The sequence below is a fragment of the Tinamus guttatus genome, unplaced genomic scaffold (genome assembly GCF_059628265.1).
Source record: "Tinamus guttatus ecotype Peru unplaced genomic scaffold, ASM5962826v1 Tinamus_guttatus_pri_ptg000048l, whole genome shotgun sequence".
Taxonomy (NCBI): Eukaryota; Metazoa; Chordata; class Aves; order Tinamiformes; family Tinamidae; genus Tinamus; species Tinamus guttatus.
In genome coordinates this window covers 4,374,589-4,402,356 of record NW_028288582.1, presented here as the reverse complement: position 1 = coordinate 4,402,356, position 27,768 = coordinate 4,374,589, and the positions used below count along the sequence as shown (strand labels likewise).

The window sequence follows — 27,768 nt, the reverse complement described above, 5'->3', positions numbered from 1 at the left end:
ACAGTCTATTTTCTTTTCTTCTCTGGAAACACTCCTCCCATGAGTTCCATCCTCAAAACATGATCCGCTGAACTAAAAAAAAAATTTCAAGTACAAACCCAAACTTTATTGCTGGGTTATGGGTCAATGTAAACTAACCAGAGTCAATGCCAGGCTAAAATTCACTTTACAAAAGTAAGGATTGTTCGACTGCATTTGCTGACCATAGACAGCTTCTTTCACCATTCATACTGCTTGAAGATCAACAGGACACAGTCCACATCCCTGGAAGTAACTGGGACTAGTAGCCATCATCATCCTCCACATCACAGCCATAATCTGAAACATGCAAAAACAAATGCATATAAAAATGAAAATATTCCCACGTAAGTGAAAAATACAATGAAAATATTATTATTATTTTCTTCTTTTCCTGCTGTGTAGCTAGACTGTAAATTTAGATTTTAGCAAGCAATAAGAAAAGATGCATTTTCTTTTGCCTAAAGAGAAGGTGCTCTCTTGCGCTTTCCTTAATGAGTAAAATTACTTGCAAGCACATATGTTTAAATATCTGTTCTCAGTCGACCCTTGCTCAAGGATATTTGGCACATGGATATGTGAAATACTCAGTTTAATTTAGAGGTTAAGGTGATCAATCCTGATTGTCAAAAGCAATTTGGAACATGGTGGCTGATGAGGAGCAGCACACATTTACAAGTAGGCATGATTCCTACCTGACACAACATCAAGAAAACGCTAGCTAGTTTATATCACCCATGGATTTATAAGAGGAAACTGCAAAAGTTTAGGGGTAGTGCTCCCATCACAGTCAAAAGATTCCCAAGAAGTCTTGCAATGATTTGTGACCAATGCAACTGACTCAGATCTCCCATACCTGCTTCCAGAGGAACAACTGAAAATCATTGCTCAGTTGTTTTTGTTTGCCCTAAAACGATGCAGATTGCAAGGACTGTGGGGAAGGTGTGTGTGAAGGCATGTTTACACGTTTCTAATGCATCCGTTTCTTTTTTATGTAGGTCCTGAATGAAGCTGACACAAATGTCTTCTGTTGCAAAGTGGAACCTAAGGTTAACAATTACAAATGACCATTCAGTAAAGTTAACCTTTATATTCCAAATTCAATGTAATGCAACATTTAATCCAATGGCTCATACAAATGTTTTGCAGCAGAATCAAGTGTAATCTAAAGGAATTTGTGCAGAAGGGGTAAAGCTCACCATCTGCAATTCCCGCAGTTATTCCAGACAGAGAGGTCTCAAATCCATGAACAAAGCAGTTAGAAAACAGTTAGTTGTTTTGCTGAACAGCCTTGCACACCTGCATTTGAATTCTGGGAATACTTCTTTCCTTTTTAATTTTTTTTAACTCTGATTTTTCAGCTGTTGTCCAGACAGAGAGTAGTGGAATGTTCTCAGAATGGTTTAAAAATAGTAACATTTAAAAAGAAAAAAAGCTCAGTGACCTTTATTCTATTTTTGTGGGGGTTTTATTAATAAACATAGACCCATCCTCCCCCACATGGGTGTACTTCATTGGGAACATTATTCTAATAATACATGCAGGCAACGAAGTGTTTTTCTACAGTTGAGCAATTATTTTCCGGCAGAGAAATCAATTTAAGCGCAACACACATTTTTATGAAATGTATACATACTGTCCACAAAAGCGAAGTTAATGGCCCTGGAAAGATTTCTGCAGTAAATAACATTCCAGGAAACTTATTGCCATTTTGCTTTTCCACAACCCAGAATTAGCAGCCCTTGTTTTAAAAATATTTCTGTATATTTTCAAAGCTTAACTTCTAAGGGGAAGTTTTTAATAAAGGGTAAATGTAGATGTGTCCAGCTAGGAAAAAAAAAAAAAAAAACAGAACAGAGACGATACTGCCTTTTCCTGCCAGCATAGAAACCTAATTAAAAGAAGGGCTTTGCTGGGTAACCCAGAGAAATTAACCCACATCTGTGCAGCACACAGCACGCCATACGCTATCGCTGTGATTTCTGTGCTTGGTGAAGAACTCACTTCCCCCATTTACCCCACAAACGGAGTGTGATCCTTCAGCTTGTTCTGAGCAGCACAGCCAGGTCCACAGGCAGCAGGAACTCTGGATGGGGTGAACTGCTAATGGAGAGGGATGAGCAGGGGAGTCCTGCCTGTCCTAAGCACTGCAACTACAAAGTCCACAGCACCAATAAAGAAATAACAGGCAGCGACTTAGACAACATCCCAACTTACCATTTCCTCCCATTAATTGCAATGCACTCATGCAGTGATCATCATCATCTTCTATTTCTTCCTCTTCCACCTCCTCATCAGGGTTATAAGCTACTGGGCCGCTCTCCACTAGCACAGCTGCTGTTTTTTCAGAGACATCTGCTTGTGCATTGGGAAAGGTCACCTTCAAGAAAGGAGAGGGGACAGTGGAGCAGCCCTTCCTTATACACATCTGTAGAAACTTTGTTAGTAGCTTCCAAATGGCAGGGACAGGACAGCTGGAAGGCCACATCCGATCCTAGAGGCTTAGCTATTCTACAAAACATTCGAGTTGCTCAGTGAAATGTTGCCTGAATGAAAATCGGGGATAAATATCCACAGTTTTCAGGCATTTCAGAGCCAGGTAACTGAAATATCCAAAGGCAGTGCCAATAGGACAGGATCCTCCTGCAAGCACAAGGTGAGGCCAAACTGAGAGCGAAGGTTCCTCAGCAGAGCTCTGTGAGAAATTTCACAATCCTGCCCTCACCGTGTTTGACTCTTATGAGGCCTACTGCATAATAACAAGGCTATCAACAGGTCAGTGATAGCAAAAATACTCTCTTCACATCAGAAAGCAAGATGACATGTATCAGTTTTGACAGCTATGGCTGGATTTATTTGGAGGCAGAAGAAACTGGAACAAACAGCACTCTTCAGACAGTACTTAAATGTTATGGTAGAACACGAGGTTGATAATACTTGTCAGCACCGACAATATCATCTGTGTAATTCATCAGAATAATTATTTCCAAGCACTGGTTTGGGAATTGATCACTGCCAGGACACATTCCACATGTCCATCTACTCCTATGCTCCATGGCTCGGCATGTCCTTGACTGCTTGCTACCTCAGAGCCCGAGGGCTTCAGCTTCTAAGCTTGACTTTAGAGAAGGATCAAGAGCCCAGGAGCTGCCTTCAAGCACAGAGCAGTAGTGCAAGCTGTGAGGAGAGGGAAATGAGGGAGCATCTGCAAAGGTGGAGAGAGGGAGGAAGGGAGACAGGCATGGCAGGTAAGGAGGGCAAGGGCAACACAGCAAGGAGACAGAGATGAACTTGAAAGTGCAAGGCAATCCTGTGATCAGGTCACTGACTGAGCTGAGGGGAATGTGGCAACCAGAAGGGGACAGTCCTGCGTCCCAAAGCAGTGTTGCCTGCCCCAGCACGACCTGGGTACAGAGCGGGCTCTGAGCTGGCCCCAGGAGCCCTGATTTCCATGGTGCCCTCAATGTAGGCAACGACCTCCCTTTCACATTCGGGGAAGAAACATCACAGGAGCGTTGCTTTCTTCACCAGCTGTATAATAAGGTGCTTGTCACCTCAATTTTGTACTTGAAATATTTCAATTTTGTGCACTAAAACCTGCAGCCCAAAAGGGACATCCCATGAGCAGGAACTTGGAGAAGATTAAAGAGCAATCATCAGTGCTGCTTTGCCATGTAAGCAATTTGGGGAATTGGGAATGCTTGTAACATTACCTGTCACTAGTCATCAGTTATCATCACTGAGTTGTCACCTCTCATACTAGGAGAGACTGAAAAAAACTGTGATTGTTAACTTGGAAAAGACAGTGGTAGGAGGTTCATAATAATGGGTGATCTGAGGGAAATCAGGAAATTCTATCTTCTCTGCTCCATGACACAAGAAAAATCATTGCTCCTTTAGGGCTTAAACCCCACTTTAACTACAGAGATTGCAGGCCTACTGCATTTTCTTCATTTCTGTCAGCAACGAGTTCTGATTTGGTGTTGCAATTCCTACCTTATTTATTTGTGATGTAGTAACTCCAAGAATCCCTGCAATTATAGACACTTTAGAGGCAACGCAAGAGAAAGTCCCTATACCAGAAAGCTGATAGTCCAATTATTCAAACATCAAAGCTTTTCCCAAACTTGCCAGACATTATGCCAGTCAACCTAAAGAAACTGCCTGAGACTTTCAAAGTCACCTATGGGTTTGCTCCAATAGCTCATTAATAGGGCAAAAGACACCCATTAATTTTAATAGAAAATCAAGTATTTAGGTATTCAGATCACTTAGAGAAAGTTTTTCATCTGTTTTTTTTAATGCTGGAAATTAATCATATTATTTAGAGGAACTATTGCTTTGCCTCCAGAGTGATCAAATTGAGTACACCGAGGTTTTAGGTATAAGCAGAAAGAGACACAAGTTTGGGAAGAATCAGCATCATCATATGTGTCAATTTTTATGCTTAAAGTATCCATCTGCTCTGAAAAAGAGTGGGTGAATATAAAGGAGCTAAGACTGAGTCATTATTTTTTAAAATTGCACCACTCTAATTAAAATATGACCTTCATCTAATTATCATGTCCACTTCCAGACTGCTATAGCTCTATAAATGTGGAGGGTTTTCTAATGAGTACAGCATAAGAAGTGAAAATGTATTTCCCCAGGCAGGATATCAGACTGTTTCTGAAAATCAGTGGGTTTTAGTCATTTTAAAATAAGCCTGTCAAACAATGCCTTTAAACAGAATTTCCTGAATTCTCTTCCAGACAACTTGGCCTTCAGTTTGGCATACATCTTTATGTAAGCATAGCTGCTTGTGAAGGCATGTTAAACTATCAATCAAAGTTAACTAGTACACTTTCAAAAGGGTGCCAGTGTCACACATTCATGTGAAAAACAAAAACGGCAGCCTCCTTTGGCACGTTAGCAACAGTTTCAAGATACACAGGAAGCAGTTATTTTGTAATATTTAAAATGCATATGTCTACTTTGTACAGTGTGACTATATAATAGTGAGGAAAAGTGCTATGCTAAAAGTGCACTGACTCTGGCAATAATCACGATCCCGCCCAGCAAAAACACACACGTGCAAAGCTGCTGAAGGAAGGCTAAGGACAGTGGACACTCTCTAGCACTAACTTTTCTGGGGCGCGACTGCATTTTCAAAGAAAATTCAAAGGGAGCCCGTCATGCTCCTTAGGGTAAGCTGCCACTCTGTGTTTCCTCACCGCTTTCTGAGGCAGTCCCCAGGAGCACAGCACTTTCCTGGGTCACCACTTGCTCCCCAGCAGCAGCATTTTGCATCGTCCCCTTCTCTTGGGGGACGGTTCAACTGCTGAGAGACAGACACAAGCTCAGCTCTCTCCTGTTCCTCTTACCTGCTTGTTTGCTATGTTTTAGATGTCTGCAGACTTTCTTTTTTTTTCTCTTTTTCTCTGCCTAAACAGTGATTCTTGCTGCATATGCTGAATGTGAGCCTGTGCTAAGGTTACTGACAGATTAATGCAAGGGCAAACCTGGATTAGAGAACAGGTAACCCCAGCTTTGCGGTGTCCCCAGTAACCAGCTCCTGGTCCTCCCACTGATAAAAATTTCTCATTTCTTTGGCATGGACTTCACCACATAACCACAGCCAGGCTGAGAAGGGCTTGTGGGAACTTCCAAACTCTAAGTGTTGCCCTGGGGGAGCTGCTAGACCTTACCTACCTCTTCAGTAGCAGCCTTTTTAGCCAGTTGTGTAGAAATCAAGGGTCTTAATCTGAAAGAAAGAAAAGAAGAAATGGTGAACATCAAAAATGTATTAACACGCAGACAAAAAGTTTCACACTGAGTACTCACTGAGACTGCAAACAGTGAAAGCACTTTGCTAGCGTTATCATGTTGAACACTTATTTTTTTAAAGATATAAGGGCTAAGGGCCAGCAGGAGAGGCCGCAGCGTGCCCAAGCCCAAGGAGGCCGTGTCCGAGGCTGCCCGCCACGAAGCCGCGGGGCCGGAGCAAGGGCACGAGCTGGGGCAGGCAGGTTTTGGACACGGCAGCTGATTTTTCAGAGCAATGCAGGCAGCAGGCACTGCAAACCAGCCACATGCACTTTGTAGTTATGCCAGCGTTGCTCTGCAATGACTTTATTTTAATGATATATGCAGGATACAAGAAAGATTATACACCTAGGGTATCAGAATCATCACAGAATAAATTTTAATCTCAGGCTATGTAAATCATTATTGAAAGCAAGAGGATCCAAGATATCTTGAAAGAGAAATGACAGAAATGAAACATTTCTTAAAAAATCTGCATCAGATTAAAAGACCTGTTTTTCTGGGGAGAAAAATGACTCTTTATTATTTTCTATTAGTCATTAAAGATCATTCATTGCTGGAAAAAATATATATAGCCAGGTACCATCTTACTGTTAGGAACGCTGTTCTTAATGCATCTATTTAGTGTTGCCTTCTGATGTCTCCTCCTCATCTAGATATATGTAGTTACAAAAAGGATGACTTGCTCTCTACTGAAATTCTGCTCAGACAGCTCCTCAAGTATATCTTTTAAATAAGTCTAGGCAAACAGCTTAATGAATACCAATTTACATCTCCAGAGATAGACTTTTTTCATGATAAAGTGTTTTTCTTTTCATTTTTCTGTTAGGCATTCCTTTCCCATTAGCACATAGACACTAGTTGTTTTCCTGTTTATAAATTTCTAATAATCAGCAATAGAAAGCAAAACCCCAGAGAATGAAGAGGGGAGACCTTAGATCATTAACTCTGATGATGGAGAAGACAGTATTAAAATTCAGGATAGTGGCTAAGCTCCAAAGATGTTCTCAAAAATCATAATTTCTGGAATGCTTTGTAAGACCTCAGAGGCATTTTGATAATCAAACTAGTCCAAGAGGACTGTTACAATAGGTCTAAACAAAAAGATGTTCCAGGAACGCTTCAGGAGCTCTACTGCTGAATGATCTGGAAAACATTATTCTGCAACTGATAATATTTGTCATGTTTCATGATTACCAAAAAATTAAAGAAAGAGATACACTTGACCCACATGAACTATCTAATACCTACAATTCCCGGTGGACTTTTGGGCTTGGAGAGACTGTATCTGAAGCCAGACACATTTCCACTTAGGCTTCTGATCTTCTTTTTCTTACCTAACTTGAGTTACGGAGTTTTCCTAAAATTTCAGACAACCTGCATTATACTGTCAATCCCTGTTTGCCAAGTGACCTTGTTTGCATTCTTACAAACATAAGAACGCAGCAATGTCAAAAGGTCCTGAAGCTGAAGGATGCTAATTGTGAAACAGGTTTTATTGCATTAACATGACTGAAGAATCAACTGGGGCAAGAAATGAGGGACCTTTATTTTAAAAACACTGGTAGTGATTATTGCAATTTGCATTGTACCAAAGATAGCACCTATTGCCTCATGTTGCTGGCAGACATCAGACCTCCCAAGAGCACCCTGAAAATCCTTCCTCCCCCCAATTAGAATCAAGCTGTTGAGTAAGACTCACAAGGTAATCAGAAACTGCTGACATGTCTTTTGGAGCAAATTACACATGTGCTCACACAGTGAAGAAAACAATCACGGCGATAGGAAGCAAGGGTAAACATACCAGCTTCAGCTTAATTAAAGCGGTCCCCTAATGAAAATAAAAAGATTCATGCTTAAGAAAAGCCTATTTGCAAACTCTAATGCTAAATCCGAGAGCCATTCTATACCATTTTTCAGCACCTAGCAACTTTCACTCCTATATTGAAATCAAGGTTGTATTTCTATTTCCCATTAATTGCTCACAAAGCACACTTTTTCACTTCATTACTAGAAATACAGTACTGTCATTTAATTTGGGTAATATCATTTCTCTCTCACACTGGGCCGGACTCTCCTTTCGCTCCTGCTGGGCTGACACTCATTGCCCGCCGGTGCCTCCCAGGGATTTTCTTGCAGTGAACACAGAAGAGCCCAGCTCACTGCACCTAAATTAATGTGTGCTACCAACAGACGTGAACAGGGAAAGTTGAAAAAAACTTATAACATCACAAAGATGGAAACAAAATACTCTTCCCTTAAAATGATGCCTTTGATTAAAATAATAAAAGAAAAATAGGTGATTTGGAGAATCCCTTGGCTGATTGCATCACCGTGTTCATGGAAAAAAAAGCTACTACTACTGCACAAAACTTTTGAGGAAGGCTTTATAGCAGAGCTTGGGTTTTGTTTTGTTTCATAAATGCCCCAGTGTCCTGACCTCCTTAAACCGGAGCAGCTGCTGCCACACCAGCCATATGGGACGTCACACAAGGGCCGCCACGGCCGCAGCTACTGCCTCCTCCCGCCGCCCGACCGCGCCAGGGCAGAACAAGCGCGGAGCGCTCCCACGGAAAAGCGCAGCTCTTTGGGACACTGGGGTAGGTCTGTGTATTGATGGGCACCCAAACAGCTTCAAAAATTGGTATATCTGAGGTATCTGATCTAATTTTTATAAGACCCAACATAAGATAAAGCAGGGGTACTGCTTTAAAACGTAATGTTGTGCCGACGTGGCCTAAATGTTGCGGTAACTGTTCACCATTTTCGATGATTTCCAACTTGTGGCACATTCGTTACGAACTTTGCTGCTTGCTGCAGTACCTTGTGGGAGGCAGCAACAAAACCAGCAACGTTCACAATGGCAAAATGATCTGTAGAAAGGAAAAAAAAAAACAGGATTCACACGGCTTTAAGTGCAATACGTGCGCTTCAGACCACTCCAAGCGTTGTGTGCATCCCCTACCGCTCACGTCAGCCAACACGTGTGACACTGGAAGCAGAAAATCTTGACATGCTCTTGACAAAACACATCACGGCACAGGACACGGTGCGCGGCATCGGGGGCTGCTCTGCTCCGGCTCCTCTCGCAGTCGCGACGCGCGCGGCACCGTCTCGCTGCGTCCTCCAGCTCCGCGATTTGAACGGAGATTCGATATAATGGATTCTGACAGGGCTGAAGATCACACAGCCTGAACTTTCAAAGTGAGCAAATTCTGTGAAAAACAAGCTGGCTGTGACAAACAACTGTTTCTCTCGTGCTTATTATTTAATAACAAAAGATTACACGGCACAGTACACAAAACAGAAAGAGCGCCACGAGGCAATAAAAAGATGTAACTTGTATTGGGCCGCTCCGCCACCCGAAAGCTTTATGATGCCACAGCAATCTCCTCCACGAAATCCTGGAAGTAATTTGGAAGCTCACCCAAAGCTCTGTTTCTGACTGAATTTTAATTTAATCCATCCAAATAGAGAACGTCTTACTGCTGCCTTGCACACATACTAATTTTATACACAAACACAGCATCCCTGCTGGAAAGCGGAGATGCTCTGGGGCCTGGAACCGCAAGCCTGCGGTATAATTATGCAGGTCATCTAAAACGAATGCCATAAAGCCTACGTAGCCATACCATGGGCATTTCATGCCCATGTAACTTCTGTGACAAGAAATAAAAAGCTATTTAGAAGCAGTTCAGCGAGAGACAGGCCTGGCTTCTTCGTGCTGGTTGCGCTACTCCTCCCACCTGAGGCCAGATGGTTTTGCCTCAGGAAGTCAGTTTACCAGACATCTGTGTGAGAAGGAAATTAATATAAATGTTTACCCCAGCTAAACGTGCCCTTTAATTAGGTACCGTCAATGTTATCCTTACCGGAAAGCCGGGAATTGCCTCTTTGCAAGGATTTAATGCTCCTTTTTGGAACATGACAGCATCAAGAGATATCGAGCCATCATTTTGCTATTAGTGCATGGGAATAGTGAATGCTTTGGACTTGGACCACTGCTCTTTCCCAGAGTATAGAGCAGAAGGGGTCTGCACCTCTGCCTGGGCATCCAACCCTCTTCTACAGCCACAGCAGGGCAAGACCCGGGTGCTCCCAAGAGCCGTTCCCCCACCTCAAGGCACGGGGCCAAGGCACTGCTGTGCTGCGGGTGAGCAGCTGCCTCATGGGTTCAATAAGGGCTTGGGATGGCAGGATGCACCGCGGCACACCAGGAAGGGCACTGTAGCCACAGAAAACACCATCATAGTCTAAAAAAAGACTTTCTCATCTTGAAACCAGATGTGCAGGTGGTTATTTTTGGCTTCCTGACCATCACGCAGCACAAGCCTTGCAGTCAGTGTGGGCACCTCAGGGAGTTGCTCTGAATCACTCTCTCTAGCGACAGGACTGCAGAGACATCAGTAATGACCAAAAGATGCCAGCTGAAGGCTGCATCTGCTCTGTAACGATGCCAGCTCCAGACATACCCAGCTCCTGGCCAACCTGGGTGCTGCACGAGTGCGACTCACGGGCTCAGCAGGCAGGATCTGAAGCATCTTAGATACTAGTAGATACCTGGAGAGCCAGCACAGGGTGCAGTGAATATGGTACTGCGAGGCCTTCCCCTAAGCAACGCCCGAGCCAAACTCCAACATAAACACCTCCATGGACTGTGCTGGCCACACCAATGCATCCTATGCTTTCCTCCTGTTCTCAAGTGAGCAGAATCACAAAAAGAGCCTCTGCAAGCAGATTAAGCAAAGTTAAAGTGACAACAACAATAACAAAAAAGCAGAGTGAAACGAGCAATTGTTTCCACTTTTGATTCCAGCTCAGTCCTCTTTAATGCTGGATCAGAGGAACTAGACTTTCATCAGCACAGCATCAGATAACGCGGCGCCGAGAACATCTTCAGCACTAATGAGATTGGCCTCTTCTAGCAAATATCCAGACTTAAGTACCTGGAGACCAAGAACTCACAGGGGTAAAACAGGCAAAAAATAAGAACCTCTAACATTCACTACAGGAAATACTTATCAGCAGAGAAGTGAGCACCATGGACCAATACACTTCTGTATCTAGCTTAAAAAGCACAAACTTTGATAATGAATAGTGAACCAAATCTCTACTCTAGGCTTTCCTGAGAGGGGCAGAGGTTACCAAGATCTGTTGTTTTCTATAAGCCAGCTCAGAATGAGTAACAATTTTCTGTGTAGCTGTAGCATTCGTTCCTCAACTAGATGCTGCAAAATGGTAACCTGCTGTTCTTTCCAGTGACTAAAACAAAAGATTTTTCAGCAAAAATGGGGCCACCTTATTGGGACCAAATGAAATTCTGCTACAACAGCAGATCCAAAACAATCTCTGCACATATCACGTTCTAAAGGAAATTGCTGCTGACCATGGGAAATTACAATTGCTGCAGTACAAGAAGGGCTGACTGATCTAATATTTCTGGTTGACACACCTTCTTCCTGGGCTTGTCAATAAAGATCCTGTTGAGCTCATCTCTCCACCTTTCAGGAATATATTAGCTTAAAATATGCCATTCCTTTCACCATGGAAAGTTTTCCAGGTGAAATGATGGCAGCAAGGCAGATTTGCACTTTGCTGGGAGAAAAACTACTTGAAAAAAGGATTCTACAAAGAATTTGGTGAAGGCAGATGAGTAATCGGGATGGCCTCAGCTAAGCAAGTCTAATGATGTGTCACTTTTAAAACGTGGGTGTGAGACAACTCATATGGTGACGATCCAGATATGTCTAACTATCTTGCAGTGTTTCAAATGGCAACAGTACAGAATGCATCTATTAGGATAGAAAGCACAAACATTAGCAGGACAGACCACATAAGGCAAAAACAAATATTTTTTAAACCATGCTTGGAGCTGCAGTAACAGATATTAAATTCAAACAGTCAAGTGAACACGTTGTCACCCAACAGAGATGTTACACTGTCAAAAAGTTCTCAGCAGTAACACTGCTGTCTTTATTTGTGGTACAAATATATTTCTCGAGACTCAAGCAAAGAGGATTATAAATATTTGCTTTTGGACAGGTGTTTTGATCAATCTCAACCTCATAAAAACAGCTAATGAGGCAAAAGATGAAAAGAAAAACATCTTAGTACCCGGCAGCCTCTGAGAACAATCCACAGAGACTGCTGTACCCAAAGGTGATGCCAGATTTATCACTGGATCTTCCCTGTTGACACTACAAGGACAAAAATCATCCTAGGCAAAATATTAACTCACCAATTCCACTACCTCTGACTGCATACACCACCATTCAAATGAAGAATCGCTCATCAGCTTACACAGCCAAAGCTAATATTTTAAAATCTGGTAACTATAGATTCATACAACTAATCCATCAAGGAATAACGATGGATGATAGTTCTTTTTTTTTTTTTTTTCTTGTGTCTGGTCTATTATACATTAAAGAGCAATTTCACTGCCAGCCATCTGGAAATCAATATATTCCAAGCTTTATTTTATGATTACCAACATTTCTCTTCGTAACTCATTTCTAATTATAAGCAATAAATCATTCCTTCTTGCTTGTAATTTACAACAGCCAATTAAGGCAAACCTCTTATTTAAATAGCAAATATAGCTTTAAAACATCACGTATTTTGAGACACGCTTAGAACACATCTAATCAAGCTATTTAATGGCAGGACGATGATTTACTTTGCAGCAAATAAGATGGCACATGGAAAGAACCCACTCTACTCTTCTGACCTAGATACATTAGGACTTATTAAAACTTAAGACAGTTGTTCTTACCTCCCTGGTTAGATGTAGGCAAGATGGATGTTGCAGGACATTAACAATATCCATCTCTGGGGAGTCTGGAGCCAAGATTTCCCTTTAACATGCCAGGATGTGCATAAAAGTTGGTGTATTTAAAAGTTCTGAGTAATTTTTAAATTTAATTTTATGAATTAAAGCTGCAGAACCAATGCAGCTCTCCACTAATACTGAAAAACAACTAAGCACTTTTTCTGTGACCAGATTTTGTTTGAAAGATGAACTAGCCTGCTCCTTGCAGGCCCAAGGAAACCCCCAGCTCTGCACCAGGTGTTCTGCCTGTAGGATATCGCCTGTTGTAGGAGGTTTAGCCTGTCTCAGTCTCCAGCGTGGCACCCAGCATGGGCACGGCGTCGTGCACTTGAATCACTCCTCTCCGTCCCTCACGGCCATGAGAGGATCGGGCACAACAAAGCGCTGAAACGGTCTGCAAAGAAAAGGTGTCACCAAATAAACCTGGCTTATTCCTTCAGGGAGAGCTCTTTAATGGTGATTTCCTATGACAACTCTTACTGACAGGAATATCAAAGACACGTAGCAGAGCATGTCAGGCAAGACCAAACAGGGTGGATCCGAAGGCAGTGGCACAGGCACTGAGTTAAATTTTTGCATATATCTGTTCTTCAGCATTGGTCTGAGTAACAGGCATGTGAGAGCAAACACAAGAGAGAGGCTTCTTATAAATAGCTCTGCTGGGATTTGTCCGTTAGGAAAAAATGAACTCTTGTCAGAAAAGTATTTGATACAATTTTGGATACAGAATTTATTACATGAGAAACTGATCTTAGGAACGTGGAAGTAGTTCCCACTGAGATTTTATTCGGTCATCACACAGCTCGAGTCTGTTCCAGTTTCACATCATGTCATCTGGTAAGCGTTTACAGTAGGAATCGAGGGAACTGTATTTGGAAAAAATCCATCACGACTGACCTAAATCTGATCTGACCTGAATAATCAAACTAATTCCAAATTCAAATATGGCTAGACAGAAACAAGGAGAGACAATTCATCAGGAGTTCTTCTATAAGCTTCCTTTCCTTATCCACATGTGAGAGTTATTCACTCCACTCCACTTTTCCTCCTAAGAGGCTGGAGGCTACATAAGCATCTTCGTGTACCAAAGATGTCAAGCGCCAAGAGCACAAGCTCTGCAGGCTCCAGTTACCTTCCCTCTCCACCATCCTTCATTCCTGAGAGAGTAGTATTTGGAAGCGGAGAAAAGAAGATAGCAAATAAATAGGAAAATAGAGAGAAAACACCTTGGACGGGCTACGGCGATCATGTGGGGACCATCTGGCCTTGCTTTTGCAACCCCGCTCTCCAGAGTCACCCTGAAGAATGGACGTGGCTGATGCAGAGCTCAGCGTAACGCACGGCAATGACCCGGGTGCAGCTAACAGCACGGTACACTCACAGCCACGTTAGTCCACGTTAGTCCACGTTGCAGCTGTGTGAGATGGCCAAGACATGTCCCCCCACCAAGGCTTCTCCATATCCCTGGCTCAGGGGGTTAAAGGAGCCCCTGCGAGGGGCGCTCAGCATCACGCCAGCTGACCATCCGCAAGGAGCCGGTTCTGGCGCACCAAGGTGGGAAGGGAATTACGTCCCGGCACTACCCATGTCACTGACAAACATGTTATACCCTTATGCTGTCAGTTTTACTTTATTCCTAAGGGACTGCGTGTGCAGGGGGGTTGGACTAGATGACCTCTAGAGGTCCCTTCCAACCTTAAACATTCTATGATTCTATGACTGACCTGAAAACAGGCGGTTGTAGCATTACCTATCTGCTTAGATAGTCTCAATAGATAAAACATTCCTGTAGCCCTTGTGTTCAACAAAAAAAGTTCCATAACTTTCAAAATCCCTTTTTTTAATGAAAGATCTAATTATTACTTATTAATCTTCTCCAAATATAAAGCTCAGAGCTATCTTGACATCTGCATTACTCTTTCCATAGTGAGAACGAAACTCTGAAAAGAAAACTCGAAAATCAGTGCCTTGCCTTGATGCTAGGGAAACTTGGACAGTATTGCTGTTAAAAAAATGGTTGAGGGTGCAAAAAGCCTGTGGAGAGAGGGAGAAAGAGACACCAAAGCCCATAAATTTCAATTTGAAAATAAGGCATCATTCGTATTATGCCTGTGGATGTGTATCTTCCCCATGTAAAGTTTTAAAAGCTTTATATAAACTATATTTCTAAGCAAGCTTGTAATTAGGCAGGAGCAGGCAGGGCTCTAATTATAACTTGTACAGACACACATTATGGAAATACTTAGCTAATAACCAAAGCTACGCTCTGCTGATGGTTGGAGTTAGGCTGGCATGTGATGCTCTTGTAACCACTTGAGCACCTTCTGGCTTGTGTAAACTAGGCTCCTTAATCGAGCTGTAAGACAGGCCTGTCAGGTCTTCCAGCTCGGCTTAACAAGATAATCCAGGCTCTGCCACCATTTACACTGTGATGTCCTGAGTGCATCCATCTGGCTTCCTGACCCCTCGCAAAGATGGAGTGGGATACCTGCTCCGATCTCACCAGGACATGGTGATACCAAAAGCAACTTAACAGATCTAGTCACATTTGCTCCATTTTAACCACAAGCAACAGCAGAGTGACTGCAGGAAATGACATTGCCAGACACCAGCATACAGTGCAAACATGAACACATTACTCCACATAGTCCTTTTTAAAGTTAGAATTAAGTCGGTCCCACATCATTTCTCAAAATCAGAGTCTCTGCTAAAGCGTAGGATGCTCCATTAGATGAATGTCCTTCCAGGTCCAAGTTCCTGTAAATCTACAATCTCACAGGTTCAGATCCAACCTCTACTGATACAATAAAGCTCCAGATAGCAAACCATACCCTTTTATCCTAGCCTTCCAAGATGTTTGCATAGAAGTCTCCACTTGGGTATAAGGATGTATGTGTAATAAAGTACAAAAAGAGTACAAATCACTAGGAAAATTACTATAAATGTGATACAATTTTAGAAGATAAATTGCTCTATATTGTAAGTGCTTGCTCACTCATGCTATTATGTACTAAGGAATCATTAAATTGGGTTCCAAAAGGCCTTCATGTTACAACAAACAGAGATATTCAAGACGTCCCCCCACTGAGGCTTCTCCACATCCCTGGCTCAGGGGGTTGAAGGAGCCCCTGCTCCTCACTAATGCATTTTGTACTGACCGTAAGTTGGTGTGTTAAAATGTAATAGTGTAAAAATTTCCTTATCAAAAGACAACTCAACGTGGAAGTGTTAGGAATGGAAACAAAGTTAATTGCTATTTTTAAATCCTCTCAAGAAAGGAGGAAACAGTTTCTAATGTAGGGTGCGGTGCTGACAGCACCGTCTTCCCCAACGTCTTCTTTAAGGTCCATGCTGCACTGCTCTAATTAAGTTAGGTTTACTAAAATAGTGGAAAGCTACTGGTAACGCAGACATTTTCACTTAATTGTTGGTTTGCTTTAATATAGTTTAATACTAGTGTTAACAGACACAAATTAACCAATAGAAACCTCACTCAAACTACAGGGGAGAGGTCTCTCTTGTGGTCTCTTGCTCTGGTTTAAATGGATCAATTAAAAAAACCTTTTTATGCCAAACCAGGGCACCTCAGGGCTGCCCACAGGTGCACGGGGCCCTGAACAGAGGAGCTCCATGAAAAACCAGGAGGGAGGCTACAGCTCCAGGCCATGTCCCAGATACCCGTCACCGCTCCTGCCACCCTGCAACTCTGCAGCTCTGCTTGGGCCACTGCTCCCCAGTTTGCAACAGCCCGAATAAGCCAAGTGGCCTCATCGGTCCTTTCTAACTATCACCCTTTGGCTACTTACAAAAGCAGGCCAGCTGGCAAGTGTGAAGGGGGTCACAAGCAGCGAGCCCCAGGCGGGCACAGGCACCGTTCATTTCTGCAGGGAACGCGTTTCCCTGGCCTTGGCTTGCAGAACATCCAGATGGCTCCCAAAGTCCTCCCTCCCAAAGTCCTCACCTGAGCACGTGAAGGGTTGACCCCAATCTCGAAACGTCAGAAGGTGAACTTTCTGTAATATGCAATTAGTAAGGGTAATTCCTTGCCCAAACAAACAGCAAAAAGCAGAAAACCTGTTTAAAAATCCTTGTCCCATCTCTTTTTTTTCACTATTCCCTCTTAAGAAGGCTTCCAGAGCTAGTTCTGCAACCATCAGAGATCCAGCTTCTTAGATAAGTAGGTGTAAAGAGCAAAGCAAGGGATTATTGCCCCTTCCTGTGCCCCTTCCTCTGCTGAACAGTACTAGAAGTTTTTCTGAAAAGAGAAAACTTATGCAACTACAAGGCCCCATCCTAAGATTGCTCATGCACATCCTTAGCTTTGTACACAAGAAAATAGTCAAAAGCTCCAACAGCTGCAATGGTGCTTCCTTGGAAATGTACAACTAATGACTAAATCAGATCTTTCAAAAGGAGGATGTGTAATATACATGCCTTGCAAGCTACCTTCCTACCATAATTATTCAGATATGGACTGCGGAACAGTAAAAAGTGTTCAACTGACCAGGAAATGGGCAAACCTTGCAATAAATATTTCTTAGATACTGTGCTATTTAAATATTCTCCCCCCTCCCATCTTACAGTTCATGTTCTGTCATTGTAGCCTGTCAAGGTTTTCCGGCAATTTTTGACTCTAGTGCAACCCTTGCAAAAATGGGTAAAACATAAAACAAACTTTATCTGTCTCAAGTAAATCTCTACTTCTTTGTTTGTACCTCAGAGAGTTTGCACTAGAACTATCACATGAAATAATAGTTGTATCGAACAGAGAAGAAAGTAAATTCCCATTGTAGTTTAAATTCTTCTACATACTAAGGTCTATTTGAAGATCAATAAAAAAAACTTTCTTTTTTTTTTAATTTTCCAAATTTCAACTCCTTGCAAGATAAGGGAAACATTCACTGGAAATAAACTAATATTCCTAGAAGACTCAGCTACTTAAGTAAGTGCTAGGAAATACTGTGAGACTTCATATGTCCAGGCCCTTTCTAGCCTTGTGCTGCTATCATCCCTCTCCAAGCAGAAGGGCTCCCCGTCACACGCAAAGAGAAGGATTCCAGACACCAGTACAGGCTGGGGACCGAGCTTGTGGAGAGCAGCTCTGCGGAGAAAGACCTGGGTGTCATGGTGGACGACAAGTTGACCATGAGGCAGCAGTGTGCCCTCGTGGCCAAGAAGGCTAATGGGATCCTGGGCTGCATTAAGAAGAGCATCTCTAGCAGGTCGAGGGAGGTGATCCTGCCCCTCTACTCAGCCCTGGTGAGGCCGCATCTAGAGTACTGTGTCCAGTTCTGGGCTCCACAGTACAAGAGGGATGTGGAGCTGCTGGAGAGAGTCCAGCGCAGGGCTACAAGGATGATCAGGGGCCTGGAACATCTGCCCTATGAGGAGAGGCTGAGTGAGCTGGGCCTGTTCAGCCTGGAGAAGAGAAGGCTGAGAGGGGATCTAATCAGTGTATATAAATACCTCAAGGGAGGGAGTGCAGAGGACGGGGATGGTCTCTTTTCAGTGGTGGCCACTGATAGGACTAGAGGAAATGGCCGGAAACTGAAACATCAAAAATTCCATAGGAACTTAAGGAAAAATTTCTTAACAGTGAGGGTGACAGAGCACTGGAACAGGCTGCCCAGGGAGGTTGTGGAGTCTCCTTCTCTGGAGATCTTCAAAACCCGCTTGGATGCAGTCCTGTGCCACGTGCTTTAGGTGTCCCTGCGTATGCAGGGGGGTTGGACTAGATGATCTCTAGAGGTCCCTTCCAACCCTAAGCATTCTATGATTCTATGATTCTATGATTCTATGTTTGGGCTCAAGTCTCAACTTTAAAAACCCATAGCACTAAATTTGCCGAGCTGCTCTGCCATTCAAATCAATGTTAGCTGAAACAAAAGCACACGGGGTGACGCTGTCGCAGAACAATGTCATGCTGGGAAAATGCTGCAAACGTTTAGCAATGATCAACTGAGATTTAACTAGGCCTAATGAGTAACTTTGCTTTGTTTGTTTTTGCCACTGCATGCTTCGCTTTCTAAGTTTGAAAAGACAGTTCAGAAGCATCAGCTAAAAGAAACTGGTTTAAAAAACGAACGAGCCCCCTTGTATTCAGTGCACATTTTCTACATTCTGCACTTGGCCAAAATACGCAATAAATACCTAAGAAGTGCTCGGCCCAGCGAGCCAACAGTCTGTACAGACTCATTTGCAGTATGTCTGCCTTGCAGTTGTTTAATCTCCACACACTGCATTTCCTTTACCAGCCCTACAGCATCATTCCAGTTTGCTTTAGTTTGCAGTATCTACGAAATATCATGGGAACATCAATACTTGGCAACCAAACACTTGGGTTTTTAGCATTACGCTACAAATGTCTGTGATACTTTTTTGGTTAGTAAAACATTAAAGCAAACAAACAGATGCATAAAATATTTTTGTCAAATGCAATGTAACATAAGTGCTACATTGTGAAAGAATCACTTTTCACCATGCATATTTTAATGGAAAATGCTTTTTAGAGTAAACTGCTTTAAAGAAGCTGAATCAAGTTTGAAGACATGCTTGACAGCATTAAATTTTGAAATTAGTTTGGTAGCAATTTATGGCCCTTTGATTTGATGTTGAACTTGCACAGCCACTTGTAGAGCAAGGAAGTAACAGTTCAGAAATGCAGCATTTTGCCCGACCTCTTTGGGCAAACTACAGCTGAACCACCTCTACGGCTCCCGATACCTCAAGGCTTCTGAATGTTTATCATCTTATTTGAAAATCTTAACAGATGATTCAGAAAGCAACATAAAGCTTTGGTTTCTCCATGAAAAAATATATACTTCTACCACAAACCTGTTTTACAAAAATGGTATTTTTGTGTAATACAAATGGTAACACTTACAGACCAGGATAAAGCTGATGCATTTGATACCACACTGACCTCACCCTGCTGAATTCTGAAGCCGATGCAAGCAGTCTACCCATTCAAACTTCACATTCATCTCACAGAATGTCCATGAAAAACACCAACTTCTGAGCAGCAGAAGGGTGATGTGGTATTTTTACTGTATACCAGCACCACCCAGAATCCCCCCATGCAGATTTCTCCTTTCTCCTGACAAAAGGACTACATGGAAATCCCCAAGCGAGCATCATCTCAGGGGCTGCACCCTGCGGTTCTGGCCCATGATTCCTCCCGAGGACACTGCAAGTGTGTTGGCAAATGCACATGGGAAGGGTCCTCCCTGTCCACCTTACTGCCACCCTACTGCAGTGCTTCTGTGCCCCACGTGAACAGTGGACAGTATTTAATGCACACCAGCTCGGACACCGTGTTATGCCTTCATGGTGCTACAGCTTCCAGAGGCTGAGGAGCTTGGGACCCCCAAACATCTCCTGCAGACCTGGCCAAACCACTTGCCCAAGACAACAGAGGAGGCCCCAGGTTAATGCCGGACCACTGAGCCAGACTTCATCTTCCTCTCATTTTGTTTTGCTCAAAAAACCAACTATCAGACCCTTGACACTGGAAACAGGTTTTGCAGAGCACCATGGACACAACCCCAGCATCAGGCCACCCCCAAAGTGAGCTTCCTCACCAGCCAAACTTTGGCCAGCAAACAAGTCCAGATGGATTCTTTCCTATGGACAGCATTTTTGCAGATCAGCTTTTTACTTCTGTTTCATATCTAAACTGTAACACTGAAATTCATATGAGATGATGCACCAGCCCCTCACCTTTTCTAAAGGATAAGAATATAATAAATGGAGTGGCTGTTTTTAAGAGTAAAACCAAAAAAGTTAGACTCTATTTGTCAAAGTGAAACACTCAGTTGGCTTTAGTTCTGACATAAATAGAAAGCAAGATTCACAGTTATTAAAAACAGATGAAACAAGATCCAATTCTTTTTGAATGGCAGAACTACTGAAGAGACCTGGTGGAGTTTAGCACAGCAGGAGTTTTACTTGTCTATCACTACACGTTTAAACACTTGAGGACTTTGCAATAAATGCTGAATTGAATTTACCATCAAAAGACAAAATCCATGTTCTATCTGCCAAAACCTTTAGCAGCCTAAACAGAAAATGTCACAACTGATTTTCACTAACAGCATAAAAATAAAAAAACAACATTTAAAAGTCTTTAGGGGATAGATAGATAGACAGATAAACAGCATGACAGACAGATGGATTCATTGCTGTAGGTATTTTTTTTCTGCTAAATAAAAATCAGGCTTCAAATGGATTGACACAGCTAAACAAGATAAGGAAAAAAATAATGTGTAATTTTATTTTTAAATTCTCTGTCAGGATCATCAGCCTAGAGATTTATAGCAAACTATTTTTTTTTAAGCACTACTGTTTTATTTGCATTAAGGTCGTAAGAGCTTCCTCTCTCCTCGAGTGGTGCCAGATATAATAAAACAAAAACTTTTGAAAGAGGGGAGGAAAAATGTGCTATTAAAAGTGCTGCTTTGGAGGCTCTTTTGTTGCCCCTCTGTTCCTCAAGAGTGATAAATGAGGTTTTGGGCTTGCTCCACGCACACCAAAGTGCTGCTAGGACACAGAGCCACGCAGCCCCCGGGGCGGCCGAAGCTCCGTCTGGCCACGGGGCCGCGCGCTCGGGGGCAAAGGCAGCAGCGGCGGCGGCGCTGATCCCGCTTCACTCTAACATCCCTGATTTAAACAGCACAGTGAAAGACAGAGGGGAAGAAACGAAAGGCAACGTCTGTAAACTCTCAAGGTTGACTGCAAGCATTTACCAATCCTCCACTGCTGGCTCTTTTTGATAGGACTGGAAGATAAACAGCTTTATGATGCTTCTATAGGAGAACCAAGATTAATAGGAAAAGAAAGAAGCATTTGAAAAATCAGGAAAATTCATATGGCCTTTTCCACATGAAAAAGTGGTCTGCATCCAGGAAAACAGTAAAATAGATTTTACTTCCATCTTTCCTTTGCTGCGTTGAAAAAATTTGCAAAGTGACGATACAAAACAGTAAAAACTTCTCCAAGAACAGCAACCAGACCAAATTCTCATAAGAGAAACAAGTCAATCCTGGTGATTTACAAACTTCTCCTAAAATATTTTCAATTCCTTTCTACTCATGTTACTAGTTTAAGAAAACCCTGAGGATGCTGAGCCGGGGCAGGAGCTGCTTGAGCTGGGACACTGCTGCAAGTCCAGCAGCCACCTCTCCTGGGGCCTCGTCTTCCCAAACCGGAATATGTGACTCGACCACCCACTGTTCATCTCCAGCTCCAGAGACCCACAGGAGAGGGTAAACGCTTCAGTCAGCCCAAGGTTTAGTTGCTTCTTGTCAATGAACACTTGAGTAGAGGGGTTGGACTAGATGGTCTCCAGAGGTCCCTTCCAACCTCAACCAATCTGTAATCAAGAACAAATGTGAACCTGGTATAATCAGACACAGCTCCCAAAAAAAGACCCAGATTCCCTCATATCACTTCAGCTCTTGGCTCACAAGCTGTATTTTCTGACTGCGCTGTCTCCAAACATGCCACTCTGACCACCACCAAAATGGCTTTTTCTGCTAGTCCAACAAAATTATCATCTACCATTTCACATACTGCTGTTTCCCTCATGTTTGCATGTTCATATGTTTGTAGGCTCCTATAATCAACCTGTATTTCAGCATTTCCTCTAGATCATAACCTTTTTTTTTCTTTGCTGAAATCACTCTAATGCCTCCAATTTTCTCTCATCCCCAGAACTGAATGGTTCTCCCAGAAAGGCCTAATGCATCCTTAATCCATCACGTGACATTTCTTGCACATGCGGCACAAATTGGCCAAATTGTAGAGACTTGTATCTAATTTGCTGTCCACTATCTCTGCATCTCTTTCAGCCTTATGACTTTTACAGCTTCTGCTCCCATGTACGTCTGCATTTCAGATTATATTTCTCTGGATGCATTAGCCTGGATTTTCTCCAAGATGCTCTTTTTATTTCCTGCTCTCGGTTACATTTTTTTTTCTTAGCGGCACTGCTGTTTCCAGAGTTCTTTGCTGCATGACTCACTTTATTGTCTCCTGCAGATTTCATTAGCACCGGTTGCCGTGTCGTTATGAACTGGTACTGGATTTCACACATTGTTCGAGCTTTCCATTAAACAACTTCTTGCAAGTTAGCACCACGCTCAGTGCTTGCTTGGGCAGGTAACGGTGCTCCTCAAAAGGAAAGATCTCAGTGTTGCAGAGTCTACCTAAACACTCCAAGCTTCCCGAGTGCTACGAGGGAAATCATTAATGGAGTTAAAGCAGCAGGGTATGTTAACACCATTACATCCCGGAAGATTTTGTGTTTTTTTTTTCCCATGACCTGTTTTGTTAGGTATTTGAAGGTAACTTCTGCCAGGAACAGATGGTGTTCAAGCAGACAACCGGCAAACGATCTCGAGCAGCACAATGAGATGGCTTTATGTGTGGATCTTGGCCTGTTATCCAAAACCTGGTATGAATGCAACAGGAGCTGCTAAAAGGCATTGTTTCTGAAGGAAAATGCAGTAAGTAGGACAAATGAACCTGCAGGTGAGACATTTGAACAGACTGTATCACAGAACGATAGTGCGTTTTCTACTAGCAACTCTGTCTTCAAAGTGCTGGCATCGAAGAGCCTGCTGAGGGTTGGAAATGAGTGACACTTCGATGTGTGCCCATACAAAAGAATATGATAATTATCTTTTACAGATATGATGACAAAATCAAAACAGCGGACAGGGGAAGGAATTTCTGAGAAATACTTAAAACAAACAAATTTTAATCCTCCATAAAGCACCTTTGAGTATCTGAATTCATTTGTTCCAAATTATTACTCCAGTATTATCCTACTTAAGACCTAAAAAGATAACACAGAGGCTTTCAAGTGAATTACACTATACATTATTTATGTGCTCCAGGTAATCCCAGCTCACTATCCAAAAACATTTCATTTTCAGAAATTGCACGCTACTCTGGCATAAACATTACTAATGATGGAAAACAAAAACATAAGGGATTCAGCTGCTTTCTAAAGCTAAATATTGCACAAATAACTACCATCTATGTAATCTTTATGCTGCCTCAACACAACTTGCAAAATTGCATATAAAATTGAAAATAAATTGTTAGAGATTATTTTTCAAGAGAACTATTGCAGTAATCTCCTACCAAGACGCATCACTTTGACCTTCATGTGTATTTTTTTAACACGTTCACTTGCCGCAACGTCTGTGTGAGAGGCTGAGTGCGATGTGCAGCCTGTTTATGAGGCAGTCCCTTGTGCATTACGCCTCAAGAAGCCACAAGCTTGAAACATCCATGGAGCCGCTCAAAATATTTACAGCCAGCAAGGTCAGACTTTAGAGATCCTGGACAGAAATCCATCAGACTACGAGAAGTAGAATTTTTTTAAAAAAAAGCCATAAAAGTATGTTTAACAAAGATTTAAAGGCATTTTTATAATCAAAGCCTGCAAAACTAGGGAAACTAATGCACAGTATGTTTTCTCTGTCCTTAACTCACCTCTCTGCAACACAGAGATAAAACTAATCTTTACAACGGCCCCTATAAAATCTCCACGTGAGGGGCCCTGACGACGAGATCTCAGATCTCTGGTTTGAACTGCATACCCCTGCAGGGGGGACGCGTGGAGAACACGGCCGCCCCGTGCAGACTCTCACTCACCAGGGGATGCCTGGGGCACTGCAGCTCGGGGGCGGTTCAGGTGCTGCCGGCTGAATCCCGCTAAAGGCCCCGAGCAGACCCTGTCCCCTGAAGGACAGCGCTGGACTTCCCTCGTATCCATCTCTCTGCCATGTAACGCACACACCAACAACTCCAATACAATTCACTCAGAATCTGCTTTTTGTGCCTTCAACACTCCTCCTTGGCATGTTATTTTTCAATGATTTTGATTATGGTACCTGAAGTACGACCAAATGATTTTGATCGTGACGTGACATTCTCACTATCAAATTCCTCAGGAAAAGGTCTACTTTTTTATCAGGCACAATTCTTTTTCTATTTCTTTTTCTCTTTTAATCAAAGACATGTTTCTACTGATTCTAACCAACAAGGGATTGCTACAAAAGTGGTAATACCCCCTGCAAACAATACTTGCCTAACCATTGACTTAATATTTACTGTAATTAAAGCAATAATTAAAAACTACTAAAAATACTGAAACCAAATCACAGGCTGACCCAACAGCAGTCTTGACCATATCACACAACAAGAACCGTCGAGAAACAAAAACTGACAACTTTCTGGCTCATCGGGACTTTGGCAAAAAAAGGCCCTAAGAAATCTTGTAATTTTATAACAAGATCACAGCCTATCTCGCAAGTGAGGTTTTCCATGGCCAGATGGTCGATAGGAATGCTAATGGAAAGAGTTGAAGCTGAAATAAATCTGCCACTTTTAATCAATCACAGACAACTGTGTCATCAATACGCGACTCCTGTTATGACAAATTGCCTTTGGTTAGTTACAAGCAAAGCTGATAAAACGCATCACACCTACACAGTGGTTGCCAGTATCAGGCAACATTAATGCAGGCACTTCGGGGAGTTAAACATTATTCAATCCCTAGCAAAACTGTGACTTTGGAGTCACCTCAGAAATTGCTCAAAAGAGCAACAGTTTCTCAGTGTTTGAAACTACACCGCAGTTATCGCTCCAGTAGGAGAGGGGAAAACGCTCTCCAAGACCTCCAAAATTTCTGTTAAACCAGCTAACCTGTAATAGCAACTCACTCCTCATTGGCAGGTCTTCACCCATGCACACAAGGTGTTCTTGCTGCAGAGGAGGAAGAGCATGGCCAAGGGAAAAGTGGTAATCTGAAGGAAAACAGACTTCATTATTTCCACTACTCATTGGACTGCTTGCTTTACCATTATACAGTTAATGGAAGTTTCCAAATCCAACCTCAGGAAAAATTCTACCTGTTTGTTTTTTTACTGAGCACTACCCATTAATATTGCAAAATATAATTGAAGAACCAAGACTCTAAGATTAGGCTAAGGAAATCTAATGTTTGTCCAATTTAAAGGCAATCTGACATTCAGCAGCTTGAAAGAAAAAGAGTAAGTGAAACAAGCTAGTACAGCACAAGAACAAACAAGTAATTCTGAATCCATTTATGGAGACACAGGAAATTATAATTAGCCCAAATGTCATAACTTGTCTATCAGTAGAGCAGTAAGTATATTACCAAGCATGCTTCTCCCTTCTAGCCAAATTATAAACTCCCAGAATCAAACTTATGAAGAACAGAAATCACTGAAAAAACTTTCAAGCTGGTTTTGTGAATCTCACTGTGCAAAAACACCACAACACAGACGCTCCTTTCCCTTCCCTGCACCGCAGCACTGAGAGAGACGATACTCCTGTAAAGACTAAGCAGCAGATGCAACCCAGTCACATCTTGCTGGCTTTGAATTCTGTGTTTTGGGTATCTGTCCAAGCGTAACTGCGCTGGACGGAATCGCTGGAACAGCATGATCACCCATCACTATCATTTTGAAGGACTATTGAACTGTGTGTGCACGCAGCAACACTGTTGATCCATTTTATGAAATAATGAATGCCAGGATGAGTATCCCAATATCTTCAAATTTTAAAAACAGCAATTTTTATTCCAATAATAATACTCTAAAAGATAATATGTTAGAGTTATTACAGACTGCTGCAGCATCATAGATTAGTCTCGTAGTATTGATCTTCAAGAGACCAAATGACAGATATGTGAATGTTCCCTACAGTTTTATCAGTATGAATCTTTCAGGGTTTCTGAATTATTTTTTATCCATTTTCTTATTGTAATCTTTTTTCATGTGTGCTGTTGAAGTCCAAAGCAAAAGAAAAAACAAACAGCTGTTTTTCCTTTTCAGGCAAAATGAAAGATCCTTTCTCTAGATTTAAAAAAAGAAGGCAGTCAGCACATCACTTTAGCGTCTAACTTAAACAGAGCCTAACTTAAATAGAAAGATAATGAGGCTGAAATACACGAAATAAGAGCTATAGGAAAGAAAGGCCAAGTAGTTGTCCCCAGCACTCTACGAAAGCTGTGAAGGGTGTGATTCCCATAACAGGTAAATTGGGCCATTGAAACACAAGGGTGATGTCCATCTTAACAAAATTGCACTGCTCAAGGAAAGGCCAAAAAAGGAAAATAATAGTTATGGACAACGTATTAAGGAACTTTTTAGGGAAAGCTGAAACACAAATTGGCAAAAATTCAGATGTTCTTAAGTAGATTGTTTTACCATTTCCTCCCAAAAGTGCGCGCAAACATTGAGAACAGGCTTTCACTCAACTATCTGCCTCATTAGGGACTGAGTCTCACAACAGTTTGCAGTATTTGTGTACATATCAAAATACACATTGTTCCACCTTTTAACAGAGTGCACCAAGGTCCCCCGAGGTCCTGGGATGAAATCCATCCCCAGACATGTCCCAAAAAATAAAATCCCACAGTGCTTCCTTAATACAGGACTCAGTGGAAATCACCCAACTAAACCATTTTCCCTCTCATCTTAATGACATTTTTAGAGCAGGTATGCTTAAACTCTCCTATATATTAGTGCTTCAAAGGATCCTGGCTTTGATCCTTCGGCTATGCTGGTAAGTAGAGATCATTTAAATCATTTCAGATTTACCCCATTAAGTGAAGTTCAAACTGGAAGCTGGCCAGACACGTTGCAATGTACACTACATACACACAAGAGGAGCTCCGCTGTGCTCCTAAGTGTGCTTTAGTAAAAGATAAGCACTGCTATAATAGTCTGAAAATCTTGATTAACTTTTAAAATTACTTAAAACTAGAGCCCTAGCAGGGACACCTTCGGTTCCACCACCACAAACATGAGCTCCTAGAACCATCGTTTGCAGAGAAGCAGGATATTAAAGGTTGTGACTACTGTGATAGAAAAAGCCTTAGCTATTTTATTTGGTTTAAAATGGGTTTTAAAATGAAATCAACAGATATTTAAATTGAAAGGAGAAGGAAAGTAATTTAAACAGAAATGCATCCATTATGGAGGCTGGCCTCTCACAGGGACTCTGTAAAAGCCACCTTAGATTTGGACTTCCAAGAGCTGCAAATCTTATCAGCAAATGCTGAACCATCAACTCAA

General features: G+C 42.2%; 1 protein-coding gene across 1 annotated transcript in view; it reads right to left on the bottom strand.

Moving 5' to 3' along the window:
- Positions 1 to 254: 254 nt before the first annotated feature.
- Positions 255 to 27,768, bottom strand: part of BRF1 (BRF1 general transcription factor IIIB subunit) — a 157,923-nt gene continuing 130,409 nt past the window's right edge. Inside the window, exons 16-18 of the mRNA XM_088539541.1 lie at positions 5,710 to 5,761; positions 2,236 to 2,398; positions 255 to 318 (exon numbers count right to left, since the gene is read on the bottom strand). Coding sequence (XP_088395667.1) covers positions 281 to 318; positions 2,236 to 2,398; positions 5,710 to 5,761 — 253 coding nt within the window. The 3' untranslated portion in view covers positions 255 to 280. The remainder of the gene's footprint in view (positions 319 to 2,235; positions 2,399 to 5,709; positions 5,762 to 27,768) is intronic.